Here is a 26,876-nt window from a genome sequence, read left to right on the forward strand (position 1 = left end):
ATCCATCGCGAGTTCATTTCTCAACTTAGCTTCTCTTCTTGCAATAGCTCTTTCTCTCAACAGCTGTCTCTTTTGAATCCTAGTCGGTGGCCTAGGTAACTTTTTGTGTTGGGCCACTCTCCAATACTCACTGAACTCGCATCTAGATGGAAAGACATACCTAGGATTTGCTCTCCTGTTCTCAATCATTTTTCCTTTTGAGATTTCATCCACACGCCGCTCTCTATCTTGGTCAGCTGACTTTTTCTTGATTTCCATCCTTCACGACTCAACTCTACATATGTTTCTCCTGTCCGAGTATCTTTGTTATTGATCACAAGATGACTCCCCTCTGAACCATTGATTCTCAGGCACTGACCTCTCGAAGAAACGTTGGTTCCTCGGCCTATAGGCCGCGGATTCTCCAACATTCTGGGGAAACGTTGCTGAACTGGTCTTACTCGATTTGTAATATGCCTTCCATTAGCTTCGAACAATTGACCCTTTAGGATCCATCATTTCTTAATTATTCGATCTTTAACACCAAATGATCAGCTTCTTTTCTCGTTGAGAAGATCTCTCAAATATGTCACATTCATATTAACAGAAGCTACTGGGGGAAAAGGGTCTTCATCCACTGCCATGGACTCTTGTTTGTCAGGGAACTTCAAGATTCCCTTGTTAATTCTGTCCTGCAAAATATTTTTGAAAGCGCAACAAGATTTAGTAGCATGATTGTATGAGTTGTGGTACTTACAATATTCTCGACCTTTCAACTCTTCTTTGGGTGGCATCATGTGATCAGGTGGAAAGGTGATGAATTTCTCTTTTACCAAAAAATCAAAAACTTCCTCGGTCTTTGACACATCAAACGTGTACTGCATATCCTTGGGGAGTTGGGAGCTAATATTCGTCTCAGGTTCTGCCGGATTCTTTTTTAGCAGGTGAACTGTACAAGAACCAGTTGATCGAATTTCTACCAATATCACATCTTCCACCTCCTGATAATAAGAGCCCATAGTAGTTCTCTTTTTGTATGACTCTTCTCGCAATAGTTCTTCGTATTCAACAACCTTGGCATCCAGCTCAAAGAAATCATTGAACTCCATACCTTGGAATTTCTTCCTTAATCCAAAATCCAGCCCCTTTTGTACCATCTTCATGAACTCGGTTTCAGGTAGGAACACTTTACACCTATTCTTCATCTTTTTGAACCGATCGATATAAGACTTCATAGATTCTCCTTTCTTTTGGGTGACCCTAGATAAATCAGCAACACAAACTTCTAGCTCTGTTCTATAGAATTGAATGTGAAATTGTCTTTTCATCTCTTGCCTACTCATCACGGAATTTCAGGGGAGTGAAGCATACCAAGCAAATGCAGTTCCTGTGAGAGAATTCGGGAATAGTCGCAACTTTAAATTGTTGAAATTCTCCAAAATGGCTAGTTCCCTGCACTGGATGGTGAATCTTGCTATATGTTCCATGGTGGACTGGCCGTCCTCCCCGGATAATAGGCTGAAATCATGAACTCTATCATCCCTTGGATATGGGTTATTCACGTCTATGCAGTCTAGATATGGTTTGTGGAACTCTGGGCGGTCTATCTGCCTCAAGGTCGACCCATATAGCTCTTGAACAGTTTCTCTCACCATTTCCGGATCAACTACGTGGATGTTCCGAGCTGAGAGTGGGTGATGGTAATAATTTGCCCCCCGAGCTTGAAACCCTGCATTTAAACCAACATCTCCTGGATAATCCATGTGTGATATATCATCATAAGCTCCTGGTTGGTACAAAGGATTTGTCACGCTGTACACTAGAAAAACTGGTTGTTTCGAGCTCCCCACTCCATGAGCACGTGAATATGGTTGGGCTCTCCCCCCTAAGGACTCTTCTCTCATGTGAGGTGGTGTATACCTTCTTTCTGACTGACTTGGGAGAGTGAACTCTGGGCGGCTAGGATCGCCAGCCCTTGAGTTTCCTACTCCGTGGTCAAATTCATGGGTGTTGTTACTTTCTTGGAATTGGTTGCTTCCTTGGACTCGGTTGCTCCCCGAGTTCCCTTCTTTTTCACTCTCATTCTGCTCTTTGTTGGTTGACTGGTTTGGTTTACCCAATACTGTCTTCAAGAAATCAGACACAGCTTTGGAAAGTTCTAGTGATATTTCTTCAATTTTCATCGCAGTCAACTCTTCAACCAAACGGTCCGAAACACGAGCATATACTTCTGGAACATGGCTTGGATGCAAATCCAACTCCCTGGTCGGCTCTTCAACGGCCGGCTGTTCTGTCAACGAAGCGTGAACCTCTTTTTGGCTCGGTAGAGACTCCCCATCCCTTTGATTGACGTTTTCTTTCCTTCTTGGCGGCATAAAAGTGTCCCATTGGGCGTGCCAAATTTTTTTTGCACAATATTCGATTTGCAGGCGTGCCAGGTACGAAAATGACTTAATTTGTGTAAAAATAATGAAAAATCTAACATCTAACTATCAAACAAAAGCGACTCCTAAATTCGACCGTCTGTTTTAATCTCCTAAACAAATACGACGCCAGAAACGAAGAAAACTACTGAAAATTGAAGAATAAACCCTTGACATCGTTTATATTTTCAATAAACAGTAGGAATTTACAAGACATAGAATTATAACATATAAAGTTGCTGAAATCTAAAACGACAAGACCTAGAATGCTAGAAATATACTGGATCGCTTAAAAACTATTGCTTGAATATTACAATTTAGCATAGATTATTTGCAGATTTTTGCGTAGAGTTGTGTGTCATCTCCCCTGTGTCGGCCGATTCTTTTCTTCTGACTGTTGTGCAGTTTCTCCACCTTCCCATGATCTCCTCTATCTCTTCCTGTTTGCACGTCTTTTGACTTAATCAAACTAATTTAAATTATGGATGGGCTCATTCTTTTTCCTTGAACTTGCGCTTGTTTATTTTGAGCCTAATTAAAATACTGCTCCAACAGTATCTAATAGTATAATTATAACATATTGGTTATTTCTCCTATTATTAGATTCAATTGTTACATGTGACAAAAAATAAATAATAATAAAATGCAAGTTATGACATGAAATGGCTAAGTGGTTAAAAGCAATATACCGTAAATCTATTAAAGTTTTTTTCCTATGTAGATTCGAATCCCGTCTTTCTCACTTTTTTGTTGTATACTTCAAAGAAGAGTCATTCATCAATGTAGGAAGGTCAATTGAGTGAAGTTCTTTCTTATTCTTTTTTTGACGTGCCGCGAAGCGAAATTGTATCGTATATAAGTTAAAGAACATTCATGAAGCAACTGAAGGAATGTGGTGATAGCGCATGCCCAATTACCTATACAATCTTTTGCATTTTAAATTTGACTCTCTCTTAATAAAAATATTGGTTCCCATTTTTTATACAAAAATATCAATTATATATAGATATGAAAAACTCAATTTGGAAAATTGTATTTACGATTCAAAATGTTTTCTTCGTTGCAATTTTAGTTATCTATGTTATACATATTGAGTCTCGGTCTCGTATCTTTCAATTTTTTTTGTAATTTTATTCTTTCGAAAATCAAGTGTACTGATTGTAATATCAAAATCGGAAGAAAATAAATGAGAAAAACAGTTTTCCCCCGTTCACTTTTCTCCTTTTTCAATATGAATGCCAAATTTGCACGAAAAACATACACATTCTTGTTTTTACTTTATTAAAACCAAACATACTCATCACGTGTTCTTCTTTTCTTGACATGCTTTAATAAGGCGCGCTTTGGGCAGATTGGGTGAATTGGCAGAAATGCCCCTTGCTTCCCAATTGCCTAGCACGTCACAAACTTTTCGTTTCGAGGGATTAAAGTTTTTATTTAACTTATGTTAGGGTGCAAAGAGCAATTTTGGTGTAATTCCAGTTCCGGGCTTTTTTGATTCCAACTGCGGAGTAGAACAGTTGCCCCTTTCGCACGGAGTCGCACACAGTGAAATTCACCCTTTTCTGTGTGAATATCAATCACATTTCGGTTACTGAGCTGAAATCCATGCTTTACTATCACTACTGTTTGGGATTCACTGTTCAATGATGTGAAACTTGGCTTTTTTTTAGTTTAGGGTTGTTGCTCTTTTTCGAAATCGTTGTTAAATTCGAAATCCCTGATTTGGATGGGGAACTGCTGCAGATCTCCGGCGGCTGTAGCCAGAGAAGACGTCAAGTCCTCCAATTTCTCCGGCCACGATCAAGGCCGGAAGGACAAGTCCTCGGGCAACATTAAGAAAACCATCACCGTTTTGAAGGATCTTAAGAAGGAGAACATTGAAGACAAGTACTTGGTTGACAGAGAGCTTGGGCGTGGTGAATTTGGAGTCACTTATCTGTGCATTGAACGGGATAGCAGGGAGCTGTTGGCGTGTAAGTCGATTTCGAAGCGGAAGCTTCGGACAGCTGTGGATGTGGAGGATGTGAGGAGGGAGGTGGCGATAATGAAGCATTTGCCCAAGAATTCGAGCATTGTGAGCTTGAAGGAGGCGTGTGAGGACGACAATGCTGTGCATTTGGTGATGGAGTTGTGTGAGGGAGGGGAGCTGTTTGATAGGATTGTGGCGCGTGGGCATTACACAGAGAGGGCGGCAGCTGCCGTAACAAGGACGATTGTGGAGGTCGTGCAGTTATGCCATAAGCATGGGGTGATTCACAGGGACTTGAAGCCGGAGAATTTTTTGTTTGCCAATAAGAAGGAGAATTCACCACTTAAAGCCATTGATTTTGGTTTATCAATCTTCTTCAAGCCAGGTAAATGAATGATTTTATCTGCTTTCATGATATGTTTGATAGGAATGATTTCTAAATCAGAAGAATCTTGTGGTATTAACAGCGATCCATGGAAGCTTGCCATGTTTCTTCTTTGATTAACTATTCCAGATCACTTGTTGACATGTCAAAGCTATATCTTCCTATGTATTTCTTTGTTTTTAGGTTGAGTTGGCCATCATAAGATCCACCTCATAAATCATAAAATGAATTCATTGATCTATTTGTTGCAGTCGAACATGGTTATAGAAGATTCTGTCCTGTGATAATATCTTGTGTATCTTAGTTAAGGTTAATAGAGATACTGGTTGACCCAAGTGTTAGGGTTGGATAATATGACTTAAAACGATGGAGGAGAGGACAGTGTATATAATGATTTTTTTTATAAAATTCAGAAATGAATTGGAACAGTTCAAATGTACTTGGTAGGGATGCTTCTCTAGTCTGGAATCAAAGAATTTCACTATGTATTTTTTGTTCTCTTATTCTGTGAGTTGCCCATGTTAGTCATTTGTATTGTAGATTTATCTTAGTGTTGTGTGACTGTTATTTAATGTGCTTCACTGCTACATTCGAAATCTAGTATTTTTTTTAAAACTGAAAAATATCATCATGATTATAAATGTTCTAATTGTTACAACAGAGAAATTGAAGTAATTAACCAAAACGAATCTAACTTGTTTATATAGGATAGGGCATACTATTCTTTGTCCAATCTGTTCTCAAAAGAAATATTTGACCTCGGTATCATTCTTTTTTGTCTGATTGATATGGATGATTTGATTTTCCCTTATCACATTTTTCAATTTCTGTCCTTCAGGAATCAGTTAAGATAATGTTTTTGGTTCTCATCACTAAGTGACAGCGTGTTTTTACTTTCTACTTTTGAAAACATGAGCTGTAAGTAGTTGAAAATTCATTCAAGTCGGCAAGTTCAATGTGAATTACCATCAAGCACTATGTTTTTAGCCCGTTCATGTACTGCAAATCTTTTTTTTTCCTTTCTCCATACTGTGGGTATTCTTACCTTTAGAAAACATTTCATAAATGACAACTGAGTGATGAACCCACAGTAATTATCTTCTTCTTTTTACAAACTAACATTGCTATACTTCCTTGCTCCTTAACGATGAATACTGTAAGTTTTATATTGTACGATTTAGCAACTTCCAATCTTCCATCATCATCCTTCGTTCTTTTATATAAATTTGTATCTTTTGGAATGACGCAGCCTTTCATTGGCCAAGCAGTTTCACTTTTTCTCAAATTGTCATGCTATAATCTAAATAAATAGGGCAGATAATCCTCTGGTTAGGATTAAGAAGTCAATCTACCTGTTTTATGATATCAAATTTTTGCTCTTAAAGATGCTTTATGATTGGTGAATACCTTTGGGGTAATTAATATTGTGTACCTGATCCCATTGTGCAGACCGATATGTTTTCTTTAAGATTCTGATTCCGGACATGCTGGATACGTGTCTATCATTTATTCTTATGTTTCTCGTAGCTTATGAATGATAGTATGTTATTAAATGGAATCAACTTACCGTAGCCCCTGTATTTTAGGTGAAAGATTCTCTGAAATTGTGGGAAGCCCTTATTACATGGCTCCAGAGGTGCTCAGGAGAAATTATGGGCCAGAAATAGATATATGGAGTGCAGGCGTGATTCTGTATATCTTACTGTGTGGAGTTCCTCCATTCTGGGCAGGTAGCTGCCATCAACTTATTTTACTCCTGTTTTCTCTCAGTCAGTTTTCGTCCCCCACAGCTGCTAGTTCTATAGGGTTTGTTTTGCAAGAGTGGTTGTCTTTTGCCCATAATGTCTCCTGTTTTCTTGGTGAGTTCATGTTTTGAACTTCATTAATGAGTTTGAAAATTGCTCCTCAAATACACAGAATCTGAACAAGGTGTTGCCCAGGCCATCATACGTGGGAAATTAGACTTTGAACGTGAACCGTGGCCAAGTATCTCAGATGGTGCCAAGAGCCTTGTCAGACAGATGCTGGAGCCAGATCCTAAACTACGATTGACCGCCAAACAAGTTCTTGGTATGTTAAATTTTGAATCCACACTGTTGCCTTACTGCAATGAGTTTGTAAAAATGGCAAATTAGTTTCATTTTCTTCCATTTCAAAGCTTTTTCGGTTACATTTGAAAGTTATATTTACTGACGTTTACTGACATGAGTTGTTTGAGATTATCGTCTAATATGAGATTTAGCGATACATTTGAAGATCATAAAACAAAACTGTGTATTCTGTCGTATGGTTGCTATCCAAGTGAGAAAGCAAATTTTCAAACATTGCAGTTTGTAAATGTCAAATGAACTGAGATGTGAATCGACTTTTCATTCTTGATCAATATGTATTCTGAACAAACATGAAAGATCACATCATTGCTCAATAAATGCAGAAAATGCGATGGTTACAACATATTTGTATGTCTTTTCCCCATTTAATGGATTTTAGGCTACTACTTGTACAAATTGAATAGTCTGATGGCTGTTTTTTCCCCCCAATTTAATGCGTTCAAATGAGAAGAACATGATAAATATGAAAAAATAAAATCTGTAAAAATTGTTATGACTGCACTGTCTTTGTTACTGGAAGAAGTCAGGCTCTTGAGATGGCTATGCAATCTTGCAAATCTGTTACGCATAATCTCTTGCAGTTTCAGGATGAACAGGACTTTGTTTGAACATTCAATTGATTTTTTTTGCAAATTTATATTTACAGAACATTCTTGGCTCCAAAATGCGAAGAAGGCTCCAAATGTTCCTCTTGGTGATGTTGTCAAGTCAAGACTGAAGCAGTTCTCATTAATGAATAGATTCAAGAGGAAGGCTCTTAGGGTTGGTCATGATCTTATCTTTGTTAGCATCTTCTGCTATTATTTATTTTCTGTAAATTTTGTACTCCTGATTCTTTGATTAGGTTATTGCTGATTTCTTGTCTAATGAAGAAGTTGAGGGCATCAAAGAGATGTTTGCTAAGATAGACACTGATAATGATGGCATTGTTTCATCAGAAGAACTTAAGGCTGGATTACTGAAATTCAATTCAAAGCTAGCCGAGTCTGACGTACAGATGCTTCTTGAAGCTGTAAGTTATACTTAATTAAAAATGCATAGAGCTCTCATCTCTTATAATTGATAAGTTTATATTCCTTGCTTCGACTGTTATCACAAAGTTTTATGCACAACCCCATGAAAAGGAATGGATAATTTCTGCTTGTGATCTAAGTAATTTACATTGTAATGCAAGAAGAGAGGTAATCCTGGTGGATGGTTATTCATACCGTGGACTGAGTGTGAGTTGGTTGCAGGGGTATGTTTGACTAGGTATATGTTGTTGTTATGATTGTATACTTATTATTTCTACCTTTTTGATGTAGAAGTTATATTAGCTGTTGTAGTGGCAGCAGTAGCGTTATCTGGAAAGAGTTGTTGCTACTTGCTACTTGCTACATTCATAAAAAATTCACTAGCTCAATAATATGGTTTATGGATGCTTTGGGATTGTAAATGAGCTACGGATATTGTAGTCAGAGTGTTCTCCTGAAAACTAAATATTGTGAAGTAGATAAGCCACTTGAGGTTTCATGTTGGAAGGTTTCACGTTTCAAGATTCCCGGTTTCAGGAAATGGAGGCTGAGCTGACAGATAGCAAATGAGATAAATGTTTTGGATTGTACTGGTTTGGATCAGGGATAAAAGCGCTGAATCAGATCTTAGTTAACTCGATTTTGTTCCTATGGCTGAAAATGGGATAAACTTTCAATAACCAAAATCTTATTTAAACCTGTGCAAAACCAAGAGTTGTTGCATTGTGATGCATAAAATTTCTAAGTCATTTTTCACCCGTAATTACTTTGAAGTTGTTTCTTATTTGACACCCAGTGGGTATTCTTGTATCATTTCTCCCTGGCAGGGTGATGCAAATGGTAAAGGTGCCTTGGATTATGGGGAATTTCTTTTCATTTCACTCCATCTCCAGAGGATGGCCAATGACGAACATCTTCGCAAGTCATTCTCCTATTTTGACAAAAACAGTAACGGCTACATTGAGCCCGATGAGCTGCGAGATGCCTTAATGGAAGATGGAGTAGATGATTGTACAGATGTGGCAAATGACATCTTCCAGGAGGTTGACACGGACAAGGTGAAAACTAATTCTGTAGCATCTATTTAGAGTACAATGCGAATATATTTTCATAATTTGTAATATAAAAATTCAGGATGGGCTTATAAGCTATGATGAATTTGTGGCTATGATGAAAACTGGGACGGACTGGAGAAAAGCTTCTCGTCATTACTCTAGAGGGAGGTTCAATAGTCTGAGCATAAAGTTGATGAAGGATGGTTCTATTAACTTGGGTGAGTAAATATACATGGACTGTTTTCTTCATTTGTATCCATAACTGAGTCGTCGTTGCCCACGTGTATTGAAGTACCTTCTTTATCATTATTTGTGACCTTCCTGGGGTTCAAATCGATTGATGGCCTGTAAGCCTTATAGATGAGGCACGTAGATGTGATTAGCCTCTTCACGGTGTCAATTTAGTAAAGCATGAAGCAAGCATTGTAGCTTATTGAGCATGTTTCTGTGTTTGATTCTTTTCTTTTGTCTCAACAACAACTCGAATCTTTTCTCCATTGACATAATGGAATCAGATATTTTGTATTGTAGTACATATCGATGTCTAACAGGTAGCCTTGAACAAGTTTTATGTTATCTTCTTCGATCTTGTTTTCGAGGTTCGGACATTGCTGCATGAATGCAATTATATGCTTGAAATTTGAGGATTTCTGGGCGTATCTTTCTTGAATTACGTTGGTTGTTTCTTAAATATGCTGTATGGAGCAATCTATAAAAGATGTGCTACTCAATTTGAGTAATTCGTTTATCTTCCTTGAATGAAGTGAAGCTTTGAGACAGCAGAGTGACACGTCTTTACTTTTTGTACTAAAAAAAGATTTATACGCACTCTTAGATTATTAAGACACATAATCTCCTAAAAATATATTTTTTCATTATTAAATTAGAAAATCCATAATCCTTGAAAACAAACGAAAAAATATTTAAATAAATTTTATAACTATAAATTTTACTGAAAAGTAACAGAAACTTGAAAGGATATAATAAAAGAGCTACGTAGATATATATTTATTTGGCCAAAATTCGTGTGAAACGGTTGAACGGGTCATATTTTGTGAGATGGATCTTTTATTTGGGTCAACCATGAAAAAATATTACTTTTTATATTAAGAGTATTACTTTTTATTGTAAATATCGGTAGAGTTGATCTCTCTCACAGATAAAAATTCGTGATACCGTCTCACAAGACAACTATTCTATTTATTTTACCTAATTATATGTTATACATCAAATATGTATATTGTTGGTTAGGTATTATAAGTCTTATTGATGTACTGCCAATTTTGTCTAAGAAAAACTAGTAGAAAGCTAGTCCGCCAAAAACAGTAGACACCAAAAAGGTTTACACTTGTATCAACTAGAAATCAGCAGAGCAAGGGTAAGAAGGAAACCAAAGCTGAGCAGTAGTCCTCACCGTAAGTGCTGGAACCATCAACTTTCTGCAGGCAATTAAGTTTCAGTAGCAGGCAGTTCATATAACTTTCACCATACATAATTTGTTTATCCGATTCACGTACTATATGTAGTACACCTTCTTTTAAGAGTCGTACTAAATCATTTATTGTCTGTTACTATTTTTAGTATAAAACAAATGACAAACCAAAAAATAGCCTATTTTTGGTACATGTACATTTAATGAGAACTAAAGAGTCGTTTGAGCCATTTGAATTCTGACGTTAGGATACTTCAATAAAAGGCTCTTTGAGGACTCGTAGAAATCCTCTCTGAACATCTCTTGAATCAATTACTGTATTATCAAGGGGAGAGTCTATGCTCCACCGGGAGCTTACTCCCCCTACATCAAATAATTGACACGTGTCTCGTCTTATTATTTTATTTTGTTTGTCTTTTTAATTTTTATTTTCTTTTCTCTTTCCTAATTTATTGCTATTTTCTCTGTCTACTTTCTGAATTTTTCTTTCTTGGTAACCTTAACTTATCATTACATTTATATATTTAACCATGGTTGAACAATAAGAGAAGAAAAGGTTGAACGATAAAAAAAAAATCTAATTCTTCACCACCGTCAGTTAAGTGATGCGAGTGTCTTCTTCCCGCCATTCAACGACCCAAAGTTCTCCTATTCAGCAGCATTAATTTTTAATGGAAGGTATGTATTTTATAGTAGTTTTTTAGTCCATTTAAAGTCCTCTTTTTCAGAATCGCCATTTAATGTTTCGTTGATATCGTTTCTTGAATAGCCAAGTTTTATTTTTTGATTTAATATTATTTTTCACCATTCATTTATATGAACAATACATTAATATAAAGAATTTTTTTAAAAGAAACACAGATAAGCCCATAAATACAACATTGATAGAATGTATCATATTTTTTAAAATATCTTACTTGATCGTTTATATATCAAATAATATTGTTAATTGATGATTTTTAATATCTATAATGTTTATATCTATTTTTTGTTAGATTTGATATTAAATGATGGAGAAGGTGTTATTGGTAATACCATTTGCACCAATGAAGAGAGCAAGGCCGAAAATGAGGAGACGTCAGATGTTGAGAAAAAACATGTATCCACTGTTGAGGAATTTGAGCAAATGTTAGCTATTGGTCAAACCATAAAAAGTATTGATGATGCTTATTTATTATATTGTGAGTATGCACACACTAGAGGTTTTAGTGCTCGAAGGGGGAAAGAAGCTTATTTTAGTGGTTCTAAAGATCTTTATATGAAAGAATTTGAATGTTCATCTCAAGAATAAAGGATGGAAAGCGGAGTGCAAATAACAATAGACCTTTGTATCAAAATCTAGAAACAAGAACCAAATGTAAAGCAAGACTTAGGATTCGAAGGAAAAAAAATGAAGACTGGAGGGTGACAATTTTTGAAATTAACCATTGTAGAACCCGTAAATCAGACTACGTATAAGTCATGCATAATTTCTAGCATTTAAAGTAAAATGATTTTTATTATTATTGCATGAGTATTTATTATGTCCTTTAAATCTAATTATTTTATGCAGTAGTTTAATTTTTATCTTTTCAGTTAATTCAGTGAGGCCGGACTGGAGTTGGAGTTTTGAGATAAAATTTAAGATTAAGAAATCATTCCCAGAATTTATTTTAGCTAGCTAATAAGTTAATTTAAGTTAAAAGAAGGTTTAAGAAATTATTTAAGTAACTTGAGGTAAGTAGGAAATAAGTTCATTTAGGTTCCATAATTAAGGTGTTAATTCACTAAATTATTTAAAGGATAGGTAGGGCTCTAAAGATTTAAAATACACTAACTAAACAATATTTCTCCTCCATTTATTTGATTAATTTTCGGCCACCCCTTAGATGATAAAACAATTCTTTGACAACTCACCACCTTTGACTCCTTCTTTATTATTTCTTGGAATGATAATCCTTTCATCTATTAAACCCCATTAATCAATATTAGATCATTATCATAGCCTTGTTTAACATGAAGAATCGGTCACTCCATTATCTTCCTCCAACAATACTTTGACCTCAAACCATTTCAAATTCAAAAGAGAGCAAGACTTGGTCTTGCCACCCCTTTTATATTGCAACTCCTTCATTCTCTTAACCATTTCCCCCTCTTCCTCACCACCGAAATTCAGAGCACATTCCTAATAAAAATCATGAGCCTCATAGCTAGATTAAGAGAGAATAATCGAGTAGAAGGAAGATCAAGAAGATCACTCCGTCTCCTCCGCGCCGCGTCGTCGTTTCGTTCGTTTTTCTTTCAAAACTAACCAAGGCATGTTTATATTTTTATTGACTCTTCAATCAAGTCGTATTATGATTTTAAAACATTACATGATCATGGTTTGATAGCCAAAAACCGAAATTTTATCAAGCACCTTTCGAAAACTTATGTACAGAATTTTTCGGTTCCTCTTGTTCTTCACGGTTCCTACGTTTTTGGTTGTTTCAGGGTATGGTTCGATTCCAGGCTTCCAAGGCTGCTCCTAGGCATGTACTAGGACATGTTAGGAACACATTTGTCCATTGGTTCAAACCCTATGCATGCTGAAATTCAGAATTTACAGCAACTTATCCTTAGTGTCACTTTGAGTTTCGATTTTTGATTCTTGCTGTCAAAGGAGGACGTATCTGGTCTTGGCTGCCCTAGGGGCTATAGCCATGGTTGGGACACCTCCTTGGCATGTCTAAGACGTGACCAACTCGGCCTTTCAAGGCTTGGTCCATGGTTGCATCGGTTTTCAAACAAAACAAGACAATCCCTTCGACCCCCTTTCATTTCTGCATGTGTGAGTTTCAAGTATATGGTATTGGGGTGGACCTTGGTTGGCTTTGTAGCCCTTAGCCGCGGTTCATACCATACCTTATGATGTCTAGATCATGCCATGGTCAATCAAATGGCCACTGGAAAGGTCCATGACAGCAAACGAAGCAATACTCCCCATGAGCGCAGATTTGGTCTCGGGTGGGACGTGCGGCTCATTTATGGTATGGTTCGAATTGTGACTGGACTAGGGCCCTTAGCCATGGTTCAAACCATACCCTAGGATGTTGGTAAGAGCCTCTGGTTGGTGGTTCAAGCCCCAATGGCCGGTAGTCTCGAAATCGACACAAGGAAGCGAAGGCACGGCTGCTGTATTTTTTGTGGACAGCAAGTGGTGCGTTGGTTCAGAGGCTCGTTCGAGTTCTTGGTTGGCTTATAGCCTATGGCCTTGGACTGGACAGTGCCTAATCGAGTTGGGAAGGTCATGTTTTTGTCTGTTTGTGATTCGGATCATTTTAGAGGTCGTACGAGGAATTACGGTGCGATATGCCAAATTGACTCTCGAAAGAGCGTTTCATGTTTTGGCCTCCATTCACAAAAATTTCGGCCATTACCATTTTAAGAGCATTATTTTTCATCATTTTAAGTGTATTTTAATCATGACTAAATGACGGTTCGGTGTTGGTTCGGGTTGACACGGAGTCATGATGAAATACGAAGTCGTTGGGCGTAATTGTCTCGTTTTTGGATTCAATTACAAAGTTTGGCCAAGAAAATCATTTGCATATTTTTCATGATAAATTTAGGTCGCAGCGAGCCTGGGAACGATCCAATCCATGTGGTAAAATAATACAGGATATTTCATCATGCCATTTAATTATATTACGTGCATAAAAATATAAAATATTCATTTTTGAGATTTATGTGATATTTCTTGTGGCCAGTTCAATATCATAGGATCATTGTATCATCCGGTTGTCAGTTACCGGTCAGTTCAGTTCAGTTCCACCCAGTATACTGTGGCATTAGTCTGATCAGACGTTCATTACTTCATTCGGTCGTCGGTTACCGGTCAGTTCAGTGCACGGGCCACTTGCGTAGACCATAATCTCACCAGAAAATTATTACATGCTATTTCATTACAGGGCTCCAAGGAGCAAACATTTTCACTATGATTTTTAGTTCAGTTATGCACGTATTATAATTAATCATGACACGATATTTTACGTTATGCCTCATGACATGATATTTTCTCTTGCATGCAACTTTATTACATTATTTACTCGTTATTTACGATATATGCATGCTGAGTCTTTAGACTCACTAGACATGATTGTTGTAGGTACTGATGAGGTCGGGGTCGAGGGCGGGGACCAGTGAGCTAGCTTGGGTCGGCAGTAGTGGAACCCGAGGACCTCATTTACAGCATTTACCATTTCTTTATTCTCAAACATTTTATCAGTTATTGGATTACTTTAACTTGTTATTTTGTGAGCAATAATTTCTTCCGCTGCTATTTTGAATATTTAACTTGATTTATCAGTTTATTTCTTGAATGAGGCATTTTAAATATTTTAAAAAGAAAATTTTTAATTTTTCCGCAAATTTTCAAACACAAATTTTCGGGCCATTATAGTTGGTATCATAGCAATGGTTCTGTAAAGGGTTGTACTACTACTGACCACGAGAAGCTCATGAAGTCACGTCTTCGGTCTGTAAGTTTTACATTTACGCATTTTATTCAAAGCATGAATTATTTGACAGCATGTTTTCATGAAATATTTTACGTCCAGATTTATTTTATTGTTCAGTATTTAAATTTAAATAAATTATAGAGATTATGCATGTTGGTCACGTATGGGTTATGTATGGAACAGTATGCCCCCTAGACGCATCCTTGAGCGCACTAGAGAGGATGAGCCTCGCCAGGAGGACGGCATGAACCGGAGGCAGGAGAGGGACTTACCACCTCCACCACCCCCTCCACCTGACATGAATGCCCAGATGGTAGCTGGGATGACTCAGTTCTTCGCACAGTTCGCGGGGAACCCTGCTGTGTCAGCCAGGTCGACAGGGCCCGAGGCTACTTATGAGAGATTCATGAAGATGCGTCCTAAGGAGTTTTCAGGGACGACGGACCCCATGATTGCCGAGGGCTGGATCAAGTCCCTCGAGGTTATCTTCGAGTTCATGGAGCTTGGAGATGCAGACGGAGTCCGATGTGCCACCTACTTATTCGGAGGAGATGCCCGCTTATGGTGGGAAGGAGTGTCAGTAGCCCTGAACTTGGCTACGCTGAGCTGGACATGCTTCACGGAGGTATTCTACTCCAAATATTTCACTGAGGAGGTGCGCACCAGGTTGACCATGGAATTCATGAGCCTGAGACAGGGAGATCTGATTGTTACGGAGTTCATCCATAAGTTTGAGAGGGGTTGTCATTTTGTGCCCCTGATCGCGAATGATGCTAAAGCCAAGTTATGCATTTCCCGGTGGGTCTACGGCCGATCTTGCGCCGTGATGCTAGGGTAGCTGACCCTACTACTTATGAGGTCGCTGTCTCCAGAGCTCTAGCTGCAGAGCAGGACCAGTGCGACATTGAGAGGGATCGGCAGGGCAAGCGCCCAATCCAGGTACCGCACCACCCTCCTCCTCAGCAGCACCATCAGAACAAGAGGCCTTTCCATGGCCCACCCAAGAACAGAGGTCAGCAGCAGCAGCAGGGACGCCCAGCCTCGAGGACTTTTGAGCACCCAGTTTGCCCTAGGTGCTCACGCCGCCGTCCTAGAGCATGTATGTTTGGTTCAGGGAAGTGTTATAAGTGTGGTAGTCCAGACCACTTACTTCTGCAGTGCCCTCAGAGGAATTTGCCTACCCAAGGCAGAGTTTTTGCTCTCCGTGCCACGGAGATGAACCCGGAGACCATGCTTATGACAGGTACCTTTAAGTTTTAAGTTTACATTTGGGATTTAATATTTTGGATTAAGATTTTTAAACATAGAACTGCAGTAGGATTGCATGCTCTACTCAGTATTATTTTGGAAATTTAAGTTAGAAGAACTTTGACCTTTGCATGTCTATAAGTTAGTTCTTGTGATTATTGGGTTCAACTTGGTATTCCAACCTTTCAGGGAGAATATTTATATCTGGTTCCGCTACGAAGACCTTGATAGATTCAGGGGCCACTCACTCATTTATTTCGGAGGTCTTTGCTAATTACCTCAAGGTCAAGACCGTTGGGCTAGATGTAGCTTATTCAGTAGTATTGCCTTCTGGTGAGGAGATGGCAGCTACCAATGTGATCCGAGACATAGATCTTGAGCTCCATGGCAACCTCGTTTATGCGGATCTGATCGTGTTGCCGATGCCAGAGTTTGACATCATCCTAGGGATGGACTGGCTACTGCGGAACAGAGTTTTGATTGACTTCCAGCGGAGATCTGTTCTAGTCCGACCGCCTGGAATGACGCAGTTCTTATTCGAGCCGGACAGGTACTTTCCCTTACCGCGCATTATTCCTTATGTCAAGGCTAGGAAGCTCATGCATAGAGGGTGTCGGGCGTTTTTAGCAACTTTTTTATCTTTCTCCGAGGCGCCCAGTCAGTCAGCCGCAGATGTTCCTATTGTAAGAGATTTCCCAGACGTTTTTCCTGAGAACGTCTCTGGTTTGCCACCCGAGCGAGAGGTGGAGTTTTCTATTGAGCTCATGCTAGGTACGCTCCGATCTCCAAAGCACCGTAGCGACTAGCACCGACAGAGATGGCAGAGCTTAAGAAGCAGATTCAGGAACTTCTAGACAAGGAGTTCATTCGCCCGAGTTTCTCTCCATGGGGCGCGCCAGTCTTGTTTGTGAAGAAGAAGGATGGCACGATGAGACTTTGTATTTATTACCGGGAATTGAACAGGGTTACAGTGAAGAACAAATACCCACTCCCGAGGATTGAGGATTTGTTTGACCAGTTGCAGGGAGCTTCGATATTCTCCAAGATAGATCTGCGTTCCGGTTATCACCAGTTGAGGGTTAAAGTTGATGATGTTTCCAAGACTGCTTTTAGAACTCGTTATGGCCACTATGATTTCCTTGTGATGCCGTTCGGTCTGATGAATGCGCCAGCGATCTTCATGGATCTCATGAATCGCGTATTTCAGCCGTATCTTGACCAGTTTGTGATAGTATTCATAGACGACATTCTCGTCTACTCGAAGAATCAGGAGGATCACAGCAGACATCTAACCACAGTGCTGCAGACCTTGCAGAAGCACAAGTTATTCGGAAAGTTCAGTAAGTGCAAATTTTGGTTAGAGAACGTGGCGTTCTTAGGCCACATTGTTTCTAGCAGTGGTATTGAGGTAGACCCAGCGAAAGTTGCCGCAGTCAGAGATTGGGTTGTGCCGCAGAATGCATCAGAGATCCGCAGTTTTCTTGGGCTAGCAGGATATTATCGGAAGTTCATTAAGGGATTCTCCTCTATTGCCGTTCCACTGACATCATTGACCAAGAAGAATGCTAAATTTGTGTGGAGCGAGGAGTGTCAGAAGAGTTTCGATACTTTGAAGCAAGATCTTATCTCAGCACCAGTTTTGGCCATGTCGTGAGGGCCCGGAGATTTTGTTTTGTACACCGATGCTCGAAGCTCGGTTTGGGCGCAGTATTGATGCAGCATGGGAAGGTGATAGCGTATGCTTCTCGTCAGTTGAAAATCCATGAGAAGAACTACCCTACACATGATCTAGAGTTGGCAGCCGTAGTATTTGCCCTGAAGATTTGGAGGCATTATTTGTATGGAGAGAAGTGCCAGATCTTTATCGACCACAAAAGCCTCAAGTATTTCTTTATCCAGAAGGAGCTGAACATGCGTCATAGGCGTTGGTTGGAACTTGTGAAGGATTATGACTGTGACATTAGCTACAACCCGAGTAAAGCTAATGTAGTTACGGATGCATTGAGCAGAAAAATCGCAGTGATGGCTCATTTGACGATTCAGAGACCTCTTCAGTTTGAGATGCAGAGGTTTGATCTAGAGTCATATCCTTAAGGTAGAGTTCCCCGTCTATCTACCTTGACTATTCAGTCCTCTCTTCTTGACCGTATTCGCAGTGGTCAGCTAGCAGATGAGCAATTGGCACAGTGGAAGAAGAGAGATGAAGCCAAGGGCAGTATCTTGTATTCAGTTAGAGACGGTATAGTGAGATACCGTGACAGGATGTGGGTTCCTAGCAGTGGTTCTATCCGAGCAGATATTTTATCAGAGGCTCACATGTCGCCGTACTCTATTCATCCAGGGAGTACGAAGATGTACCGAGATCTGCAGTTATTGCATTGGTGGCCTGGGATGAAGAAAAACATCAGACGGTTTGTATCCGAGTGTCTGACTTGCCAGTTGGTGAAGGCGGAGCATCAAAGACCAGCAGGTTTGCTCAAGCCTCTTCCCATTCCCGAGTGGAAGTGGGAGAATGTTACCATGGACTTCGTGACCGGATTGCCGAAGTCAGTCAGAGGATCAAATGCTAACTGGGTGATTGTAGATCGTCTTACCAAATCAGCGCACTTCTTGCCTATTAAGACGACTTTCACCATAATTCAGTATGCAGAGTTGTATATACGGGAGATAGTCCGACTTCATGGTATTCCAGTTTCTATCGTATCTGACAGAGACCCCAGATTCACTTCCTCGTTTTGGAAGAGTTTGCATTCGACCTTGGGTACGAAGTTGTTGTTTAGCACAGCTTTCCATCCGCAGATAGATGGGCAGTCAGAGCGAATTATTCAGATTTTGGAGGATCTTCTCCGTGCTTGTGTTATTGATTTCTCTGGGAGTTGGGAGTCGAACTTGCCATTAGTGGAGTTCACCTATAACAACAGCTTCCAGTCGTCTATTGGTATGGCTCCGTATGAAGCACTATATGGCCGCAAGTGTAGATCTCCTGTTCATTGGGATGAAGTAGGAGAGAGAGCAGAGTTGGGTCCGAAGATTATTCAGCAGGCTGCCGATGTAGTAGTCAAGATCCGTGATAGGATGAGGACTACTCAGAGTCGACAGAAGAGTGATGCAGACCAGAGGAGGAGAGATCTAGAGTTTGCCGTTGGCGACCATGTCTTTGTGAAGGTAGCACCTATGAAGGGTGTCATGCGATTCGGAAAGAAAGGAAAGCTCAGTCCGAGATTCATTGGACCATTTGAGATCCTCGACAGAGTTGGGACGTTAGCTTATCGTGTGGCTCTTCCGCCGTATCTGGCCGGAGTACACAATGTGTTCCACGTCTCTATGCTGAGGAAGTATATGGCGAATCCTTCGCATGTCTTGAACTTTGAGCCGTTGCAGCTTACTCCGAACCTGTCTTATGAGGAGAGACCAGTGCAGATCTTAGACAGACAGGAGAAGAAGCTTCGGAACAAGCTAATTAAGCGAGTGAAAGTCAAATGGCTCAACCATTCAGAGGAGGAAGCTACGTGGGAGTCTGAGCCAGAGATGAGGAGTCGGTACCCCGAGTTATTCGGTAAGTTTTAATTTCGAGCACGAAATTTCTTTTAAGGGGGGGGAGAGTTGTAGAACCCGTAAACCAGACTACGTATAAGTCATGCATAATTTCTAGCATTTAAAGTAAAATGATTTTTATTATTATTGCATGAGTAATTATTATGTCCTTTAAATCTAATTATTTTATGCAGTAGTTTAATTTTTATATTTTCAGTTAATTCAGTGAAGCCGGACTGGAGTTGGAGTTTTGAGATAAAATTTAAGATTAAAAAATCATTCCCAGAATTTATTTTAGCTAGCTAATAAGTTAATTTAAGTTAAAAGAAGGTTTAAGAAATTATTTAAGTAACTTGAGGTAAGTAGGAAATAAGTTCATTTAGGTTCCATAATTAAGGTGTTAATTCACTAAATTATTTAAAGGATAGGTAGGGCTCTAAAGATTTAAAATACACTAACTAAACAATATTTCCCCTCCATTTATTTGATTAATTTTCGGCCACCCCTTAGATGATAAAACAATTCTTTGACAACTCACCACCTTTGACTCCTTCTTTATTATTTCTTGGCATGATAATCCTTTCATCTATTAAACACCATTAATGAATATTAGATCATTATCCTAGCCTTGTTTAGCATGAAGAATCGGTCACTCCATTATCTCCCTCCAACAATACTTTGACCTCAAACCATTTCAAATTCAAAAGAGAGCAAGACTTGGTCTTGCCATCCCTTTTATATTGCAACTCCTTCATTATCCTAACCATTTCCCACTCTTCCTCACCACCGAAATTCAGAGCACATTCCTAATAAAAATCGTGAGCCTCATAGCTAGATTAAGAGAGAATAATCGAGTAGAAGGAAGATCAAGAAGATCACTCCGTCTCCTCCGCGCCGCGTCGTCGTTTCGTTCGTTTTTCTTTCAAAACGAACCAAGGCATGTTTATATTTTTATTGACTCTTAAATTAAGTCGTATTATGATTTTTAAACATTACATGATCATGGTTTTATAGCCAAAAACCGAAATTTTATCAAGCACCTTTCGAAAACTTATGTACAGAATTTTTCGGTTCCTCTTCTGCTTCACGGTTCCTACGTTTTTGGTGGTTTCAGGGTATGGTTCGATTCCAGGCTTCCAAGGCTGCTCCTAGGCATGTACTAGGACATGTTAGGAACACATTTTTCCATTGGTTCAAACCCTATGCATTCTGAAATTCAGAATTTACAGCAACTCATCCTTAGTGTCACTTTGAGTTTCGATTTTTGATTCTTGCTGTCAAAGGAGGACGTATCTGGTCTTGGCTGCCCTAGGGCTATCGCCATGGTTGGGACACCTCCTTGGCATGTCTAAGACGTGACCAAGTCGGCCTTTCAAGGCTTGGTCCATGGTTGCATCGGTTTTCAAACAAAACAAGACAATCCCTTCGACCCCCTTTCATTTCTGCATGTGTGAGTTTCAAGTATATGGTATTGGGGTGGACCTTGGTTGGCTTTTTAGCCTTTAGCCACGGTTCATACCATACCTTATGATGTCTAGATCATGCCATGGTCAACCAAATGGCCACTGGAAAGGTCCATGACAGCAAACGAAGCAATACTCCCCATGAGCGCAGATTTGGTCTCGGGTGGGACGTGCGGCGCATTTATGGTATGGTTCGAATTGTGGCTGGCCTAGGGTCCTTAGCCATGGTTCAAACCATACCCTAGGATGTTGGTAAGAGCCTCTGGTCGGTGGTTCAAGCCCCAATGGCCGGTAGTCTCGAAATCGACACAAGGAAGCGAAGGCACGGCTGCTGTATTTTTTGTTGACAGCAAGTGGTGCGTTGGTTCAGAGGCTCGTTCGAGTTCTTGGTTGGCTTCTAGCCTATGGCCTTGGACTGGACAGTGCCTCATTGAGTTGGAAAGGTCATGTTTTTGGCCGTTCGTGATTCGGATCATTTTAGAGGTCGTACGAGGAATTACGGTGCGATGTGCCAAATTGAATCTCGAAAGAGCGTTTCATGTTTTGGCCTCCATTCACCAAAATTTCGGCCCTTACCATTTTAGGAGCTTTATTTCATCATTTTAAGTGTATTTTAATCATGACTAAATGACAATTCGGTGATTGGTTCGGGTTGGCACGGAGTCATGATTAAATACGAAGTCGTTGGGCGTAATTGTCTCGTTTTTGGATTCAATTACAAAGTTTGGTCAAGAAAATCATTTGCATATTTTTCATGATAAATTTAGGTCGCACCGAGCCTGGGAACGATCCAATCCATGTGGTAAAATAATACAGGATATTTCATCATGCCACTTAATTATATTACGTGCATAAAAATATAAAATATTCATTTTTGAGATTTATGTGATATTGATTGTGGCCATTTCACTATCATGGATCATTGTATCATCCGGTTGTCAGTTACCGGTTAGTTCAGTTCAGTTCCACCCAGTATACTGTGGCATTAGTCTGATCAGACGTTCATTACTTCATCCGATCGTCAGTTACCGGTCAGTTCAGTGCAGGGGCCACTTGTGTAGACCATAATCTCACCAGAAAATTATTACATGCTATTTCATTATAGGGCTCCAAGGATTAAACATTTTCACTATGATTTTTAGTTCAGTTATGCACGTATTAGAATTAATCATGAAACGATATTTTACGTTATGCCTCATGACATGATATTTTCTCTTGCATGCAATTTTATTACATTATTTACTCGTTATTTACGATATATGCATGCTGAGTCTTTAGACTCACTAGACTTGATTGTTGTAGGTACTGATGAGGTCGAGGCTGAGGGCGGGGACCAGTGAGCTAGCTTGGGTCGGCAGTAGTGGAACCCGAGGACCTCATTTACAGCATTTACCATTTCTTTATTCTCAAACATTTTATCAGTTGTTGGATTACTTTAACTTGTTATTTTGTGAGCAATAATTTCTTCCGCTACTATTTTGAACATTTAACTTGATTTATCAGTTTATTTCGTGAATGAGGCATTTTAATTATTTTAAAAAGAAAATTTTTAATTTTTCCGCAAATTTTCAAACACGAATTTTCGGGCCATTATAACCATAATCATGAAATGGTTGATGAAAGTCAAAGATATTTGTTGAGATCGGCTCGTAAAGTTTCATATGCTCAAGGTGAAACTTTAGGACTAATGTCAGAGGCTGGGATAAAACCTTCTAGTGTGTTGTCATATATGGAGAAAGAATCACATGGAGTGGAGAATTTAGGTTTTATTCGAAAAGATGCTTATAATTATCTGAATTATGTCACTAAGGGACACTCGAGGGTTGAAAATGGAGATGCTTTTGTGTTGATACAATATTTTAAAACCAAATCAAACGAGGAAGACTTGTTTTACTGGGATATTCAGATGGATGAAAATGGTCGTTTGTCAAATTTTTTTTACAGAGATAGTCGAGCTAGGATTGATTTTGAGTATTTCGGTGATGTGCTTTCTTTTGATACAACTTATCGGACTAATAGATATAATTTAATATGTGCTCCATTTGTTGGCATAAATCATCATATGGATAATGTGATGTTTGGGTTAGCTTTCATGTCTGATGAAACAGAGACTTCATTTCAGTGGTTGTTTAAGACATTTCTTGAATCTATGGGGGGGAAACAACCAGAAACAATTTTCACAGATCAATGTCAAGCAATGATGAATGCTATTGAATCAGTGTTTCCATGTTCACAACATCGTCTTTGCCAATGGCACATTTCAAAAAATGCCCCTTCACATTTGGGTAACTTGAATGTCAATCATGAATTTAAAGGCATGTTTATGAAGTGTGTGCAATTTTGTGATTCTGAGGAAGAATTTGATGTGGTGTGGAAAAAAATGATTGGTGAGTTTGGTCTTGAAAACCATTCGTGGTTGAGGGGAATGTACAAGTTGCGACATAAATGGTCAACATCATTTAGTAATCAAAAATTTTGTGCTGGGCTTAAGGCTACCTCTAGAAGTGAATGCACAAACTCTATTTTGAAAGATGGTGGAAAGAGAACTTTTACTCTATTTGAATTTGTGAATAGATTTGAAGAAATTCAGAAACGGTGGCGGATAAAAGAAAATGAAAAAGACTATAAGTGCCGACATAAGACGCCTACACTCGTAGTGAAAAATCAACCTATTGCTACAGCATGCCGCATCTGTTTATACAATTGACATCTACAAAATCTTTGAAAAGGAGTTGGTGAATTCTTTAAACATTGAGTTTGATCATCCCCCTACATTCACGGGCAATCCAATGAAGTTTGACATAAGATTGGTTGGACAATCAAATAGGATCTAAAATGTCACATTTGATGTGGAAACTAATGAAATCAAATGCACTTGTCATTATTTTGAAACAGTTGGAGTGTTGTGTAAGCACATTTTGATTGTTTTAAAATTCATGAATGTCCATTCGATACCAACAAGATACATAAAAATGCGATGGACGAAGACAATTAGAAATAGGATACAATGTTGTGAAAATTTCAGCATGGAGTGTGGGAAAGATTCAGATGTTGTGTATAGAAATCAAATGATGAGACTTTGTTATGATCTCATTACAAAAAGTACGGTTCATGTTGATTCGAAAAAATTGATCAAAAGAAGACTTCAAAGTCTTTCATTGGAGAAAAATGAGATGTTTGAGAACATGAAATTAGATGTTGAAATTGCTGGTGAAATTGTTGGTGAAGGTGATCATGACATGAATCAAATGATTGTACGTGATCCTGCTCATATTAGATCAAAGAGAACTAATAACTCTGTAATGACAAGCCATTGGATTTCAAAAGGAAAGAAAAAAAAAGGTAATACTTATATCTAAAGTTACATTGTAATTATAGAACAGTTCACTTTATTATGCTATAGTGTGTATTATTTGAAAATGTAATGTATTAACCTATTTTTTGTTTGAAATATATATATATATATATATATATTATATATATATATATGGTGTGTGTATATATATTACAGGAAGAATGATGAAAAATACAACAAGTAAAGTTCAAAACATTCAATATGCAAGAGATGAACTTTTTCTTGGAGCAACAACTGGTCATCCACATCATTCTCATCAAAATGGAGCTCAAGAAATGCATCATCTTCATTGCTCATCTCAAATATCTTGTCCAACATTAAATTATGTTATGCATGGTGTAAGTAAAATTATTATTATTGTTTGATTATATATAAATAAATTGAAATTACTCACCTGTTGTTTTTAAAGGAACACGGACATGAATTACATAACAATTGGAGTGGACTCAATCCAAATCAAATGCAACATTTATCTCATAAATTTTCACAGGTTAGTATTACCAAGTTTTAGAAGATATGAATATTATTATTATATTTTTATGAATATGAATGGTCATTAATTGTTATAAACTGGGTGCATTATTTTGTAGGATGATTGAAGACCTTGCTGATGGTAGAATGACTTTTGGAGATTTTTGATGGTATGACTAGAACATGATTTTTGCTTGTTCACAGTGAATATAATGTAGTTCAACTATTTGTTGAAATATAAATGATGTTCTAATTATTATAAAATTACATTTGAATGTTGTTGTTTCATATTTCGTATTAGTTTTATAGATATAAATATGAAAATATATAGTTACAATATTATGAATCATTTTTTGTAAATATTATGTCATACTAGGTATGACACTAGTTAGGAGAAAAAGGAAACAAGGAAAATAACAATAAATGAGGAAATAGAAAAATAAAAAAAATTAAGAAAGAAAAAACAACATTTGTAATGATAAGTTAAGGTAACCAAGAAAGAGAAATTCAGAAAGTAGACAGAGAAAATAGCAATAAATTAGGAAAGAGAAAAGAAAAGAAAAATTAAAAAGACAAATAAAATAAAATAATAAGACGAGACACGTGTCAATTATTTGATGTAAGGGGAGTAAAGCTCCCGGTGGAGCATAGACTCTCCCCATATCAAGTCCACTGAAATCTACTTTAAAAGCATACATCTAAAGTTTGTCAGATACGAAAGATAATTTGGGCTACTGCTTACGCACTTTATTTGTATTTTGTATTTATCAGTAGAAGTGTGAGTAATTATAACATGTAGAAAGAGAATTTTCCAGAAACTTTGTGATTACATTTAAGAGTTGTTATACTAGGAGTTTGAGTAGGTAAAGACAAGTCCTATTGAAGTGGATTTGTACAAGTGTTGTAATAGTTAAAATCTTTAAGTGATAACTTCTGAAAACAGAAGAATGAGAGACAAAAGAAATTTATCTTTCGAACTTTCAGAAACAAACATTGTGTTATTAACTTCCTTACGCCTGCTGCTTTTTGTTTTACTAAGTTTCATGGACTGTTTTCTGCACTAAAATAGTAGTCTACTGCTCTTAGTTAGAACAAGATTAGATTCTGACTCCTGAAAACAGTTAGGGGCACATTTTACAACAATAGAAGAGAACAAAAGTTGGTGGTGTTTATTCACCCCCTTTAAACACTCAATCAATCATAACAAATGGTATTGGACTGAGTTTATATGAGAAAAATCTACTGCAAATCCTATGACATCTTTTAGCAAGATTTCGGTGTTTTCAAAAGAAGAGTTCGATGAGTGAAAAATCATAATGAAAGCTCATCTACGACACAAGATGATGACATATGATACGCCCATCTACGACACAAGATAATGACATATGATATGTCAACAACAATTGTTCTATGAAATCCATGAAAGTAAATACAACAGTTGTAACAGAAGGTGCAGAAAAAAATGATTGAAAAGTACACAAGTGAGCGGACCAGTGAAGATGAGAAAGAATGGAAAATTTTGATAATGTGACCAAGGATATTTTATATAAAACTCTCGAACAGAACACTTTCAGCAAGATCAAGATGTGTTCTATTACCTAGGATAATTGGGAAAAACTGATACAACTATGTGAAGAAAACAATCAGACAAAAGTAAAGAAAATTATTGTAGTAATGCAGAAGTTTGAAAATGTCAAAATGAGGTCTGGAGAATCTTGAAGCGATTTTGATTGAAGATTCGGCAACATAATTATCGAATTAGCAGCTCTTGTCAAGGAATACAACAATAGAGAGGTAGCTCTTAAAGTTATGAGAGTGCTGCCCAAGGAATGATATATTAAAACAATTGTCATGCGGGAATCAAAAGATTTGAGCAAAATTGGAATTGCATGATTTATTTGCAGACTTGAAGGCTTATGAGTTTGAGTTGGAAGTCAGAAGTGGAGAAAAACCTTCA

At 38.1% G+C, this 26,876-nt stretch overlaps 2 protein-coding genes and 1 long non-coding RNA gene across 3 annotated transcripts; 2 read left to right on the forward strand and 1 right to left on the reverse strand.

Annotated features, from left to right (window-relative positions):
• Positions 1 to 530: 530 nt before the first annotated feature.
• Positions 531 to 1,322, reverse strand: LOC142504997 (uncharacterized). Its single transcript, XM_075617825.1, has one exon. The coding sequence runs from the start codon at positions 1,320 to 1,322 to the stop codon at positions 531 to 533; it is 792 nt and encodes a 263-aa protein (XP_075473940.1).
• Positions 1,323 to 3,868: 2,546 nt separating this feature from the next.
• On the forward strand, positions 3,869 to 9,587 carry LOC142505195 (calcium-dependent protein kinase 13). Its single transcript, XM_075618066.1, has 7 exons — positions 3,869 to 4,759; positions 6,346 to 6,489; positions 6,677 to 6,829; positions 7,517 to 7,632; positions 7,715 to 7,882; positions 8,711 to 8,941; positions 9,018 to 9,587. Exons 1-7 carry the CDS (start codon positions 4,132 to 4,134, stop codon positions 9,162 to 9,164), a joined length of 1,587 nt encoding a protein of 528 aa, XP_075474181.1. The 5' UTR covers positions 3,869 to 4,131; the 3' UTR covers positions 9,165 to 9,587.
• Positions 9,588 to 11,388: 1,801 nt separating this feature from the next.
• Positions 11,389 to 25,100, forward strand: LOC142504841 (uncharacterized). Its single transcript, XR_012804354.1, has 4 exons — positions 11,389 to 11,498; positions 24,605 to 24,786; positions 24,858 to 24,938; positions 25,039 to 25,100. It is a non-coding gene; the product is annotated as an uncharacterized LOC142504841 (long non-coding RNA).
• The last annotated feature ends 1,776 nt before the right edge of the window (positions 25,101 to 26,876 follow it).

The sequence above is a fragment of the Primulina tabacum genome, chromosome 10, assembly GCF_025594145.1.
Source record: "Primulina tabacum isolate GXHZ01 chromosome 10, ASM2559414v2, whole genome shotgun sequence".
NCBI classification, from domain to species: Eukaryota; Viridiplantae; Streptophyta; class Magnoliopsida; order Lamiales; family Gesneriaceae; genus Primulina; species Primulina tabacum.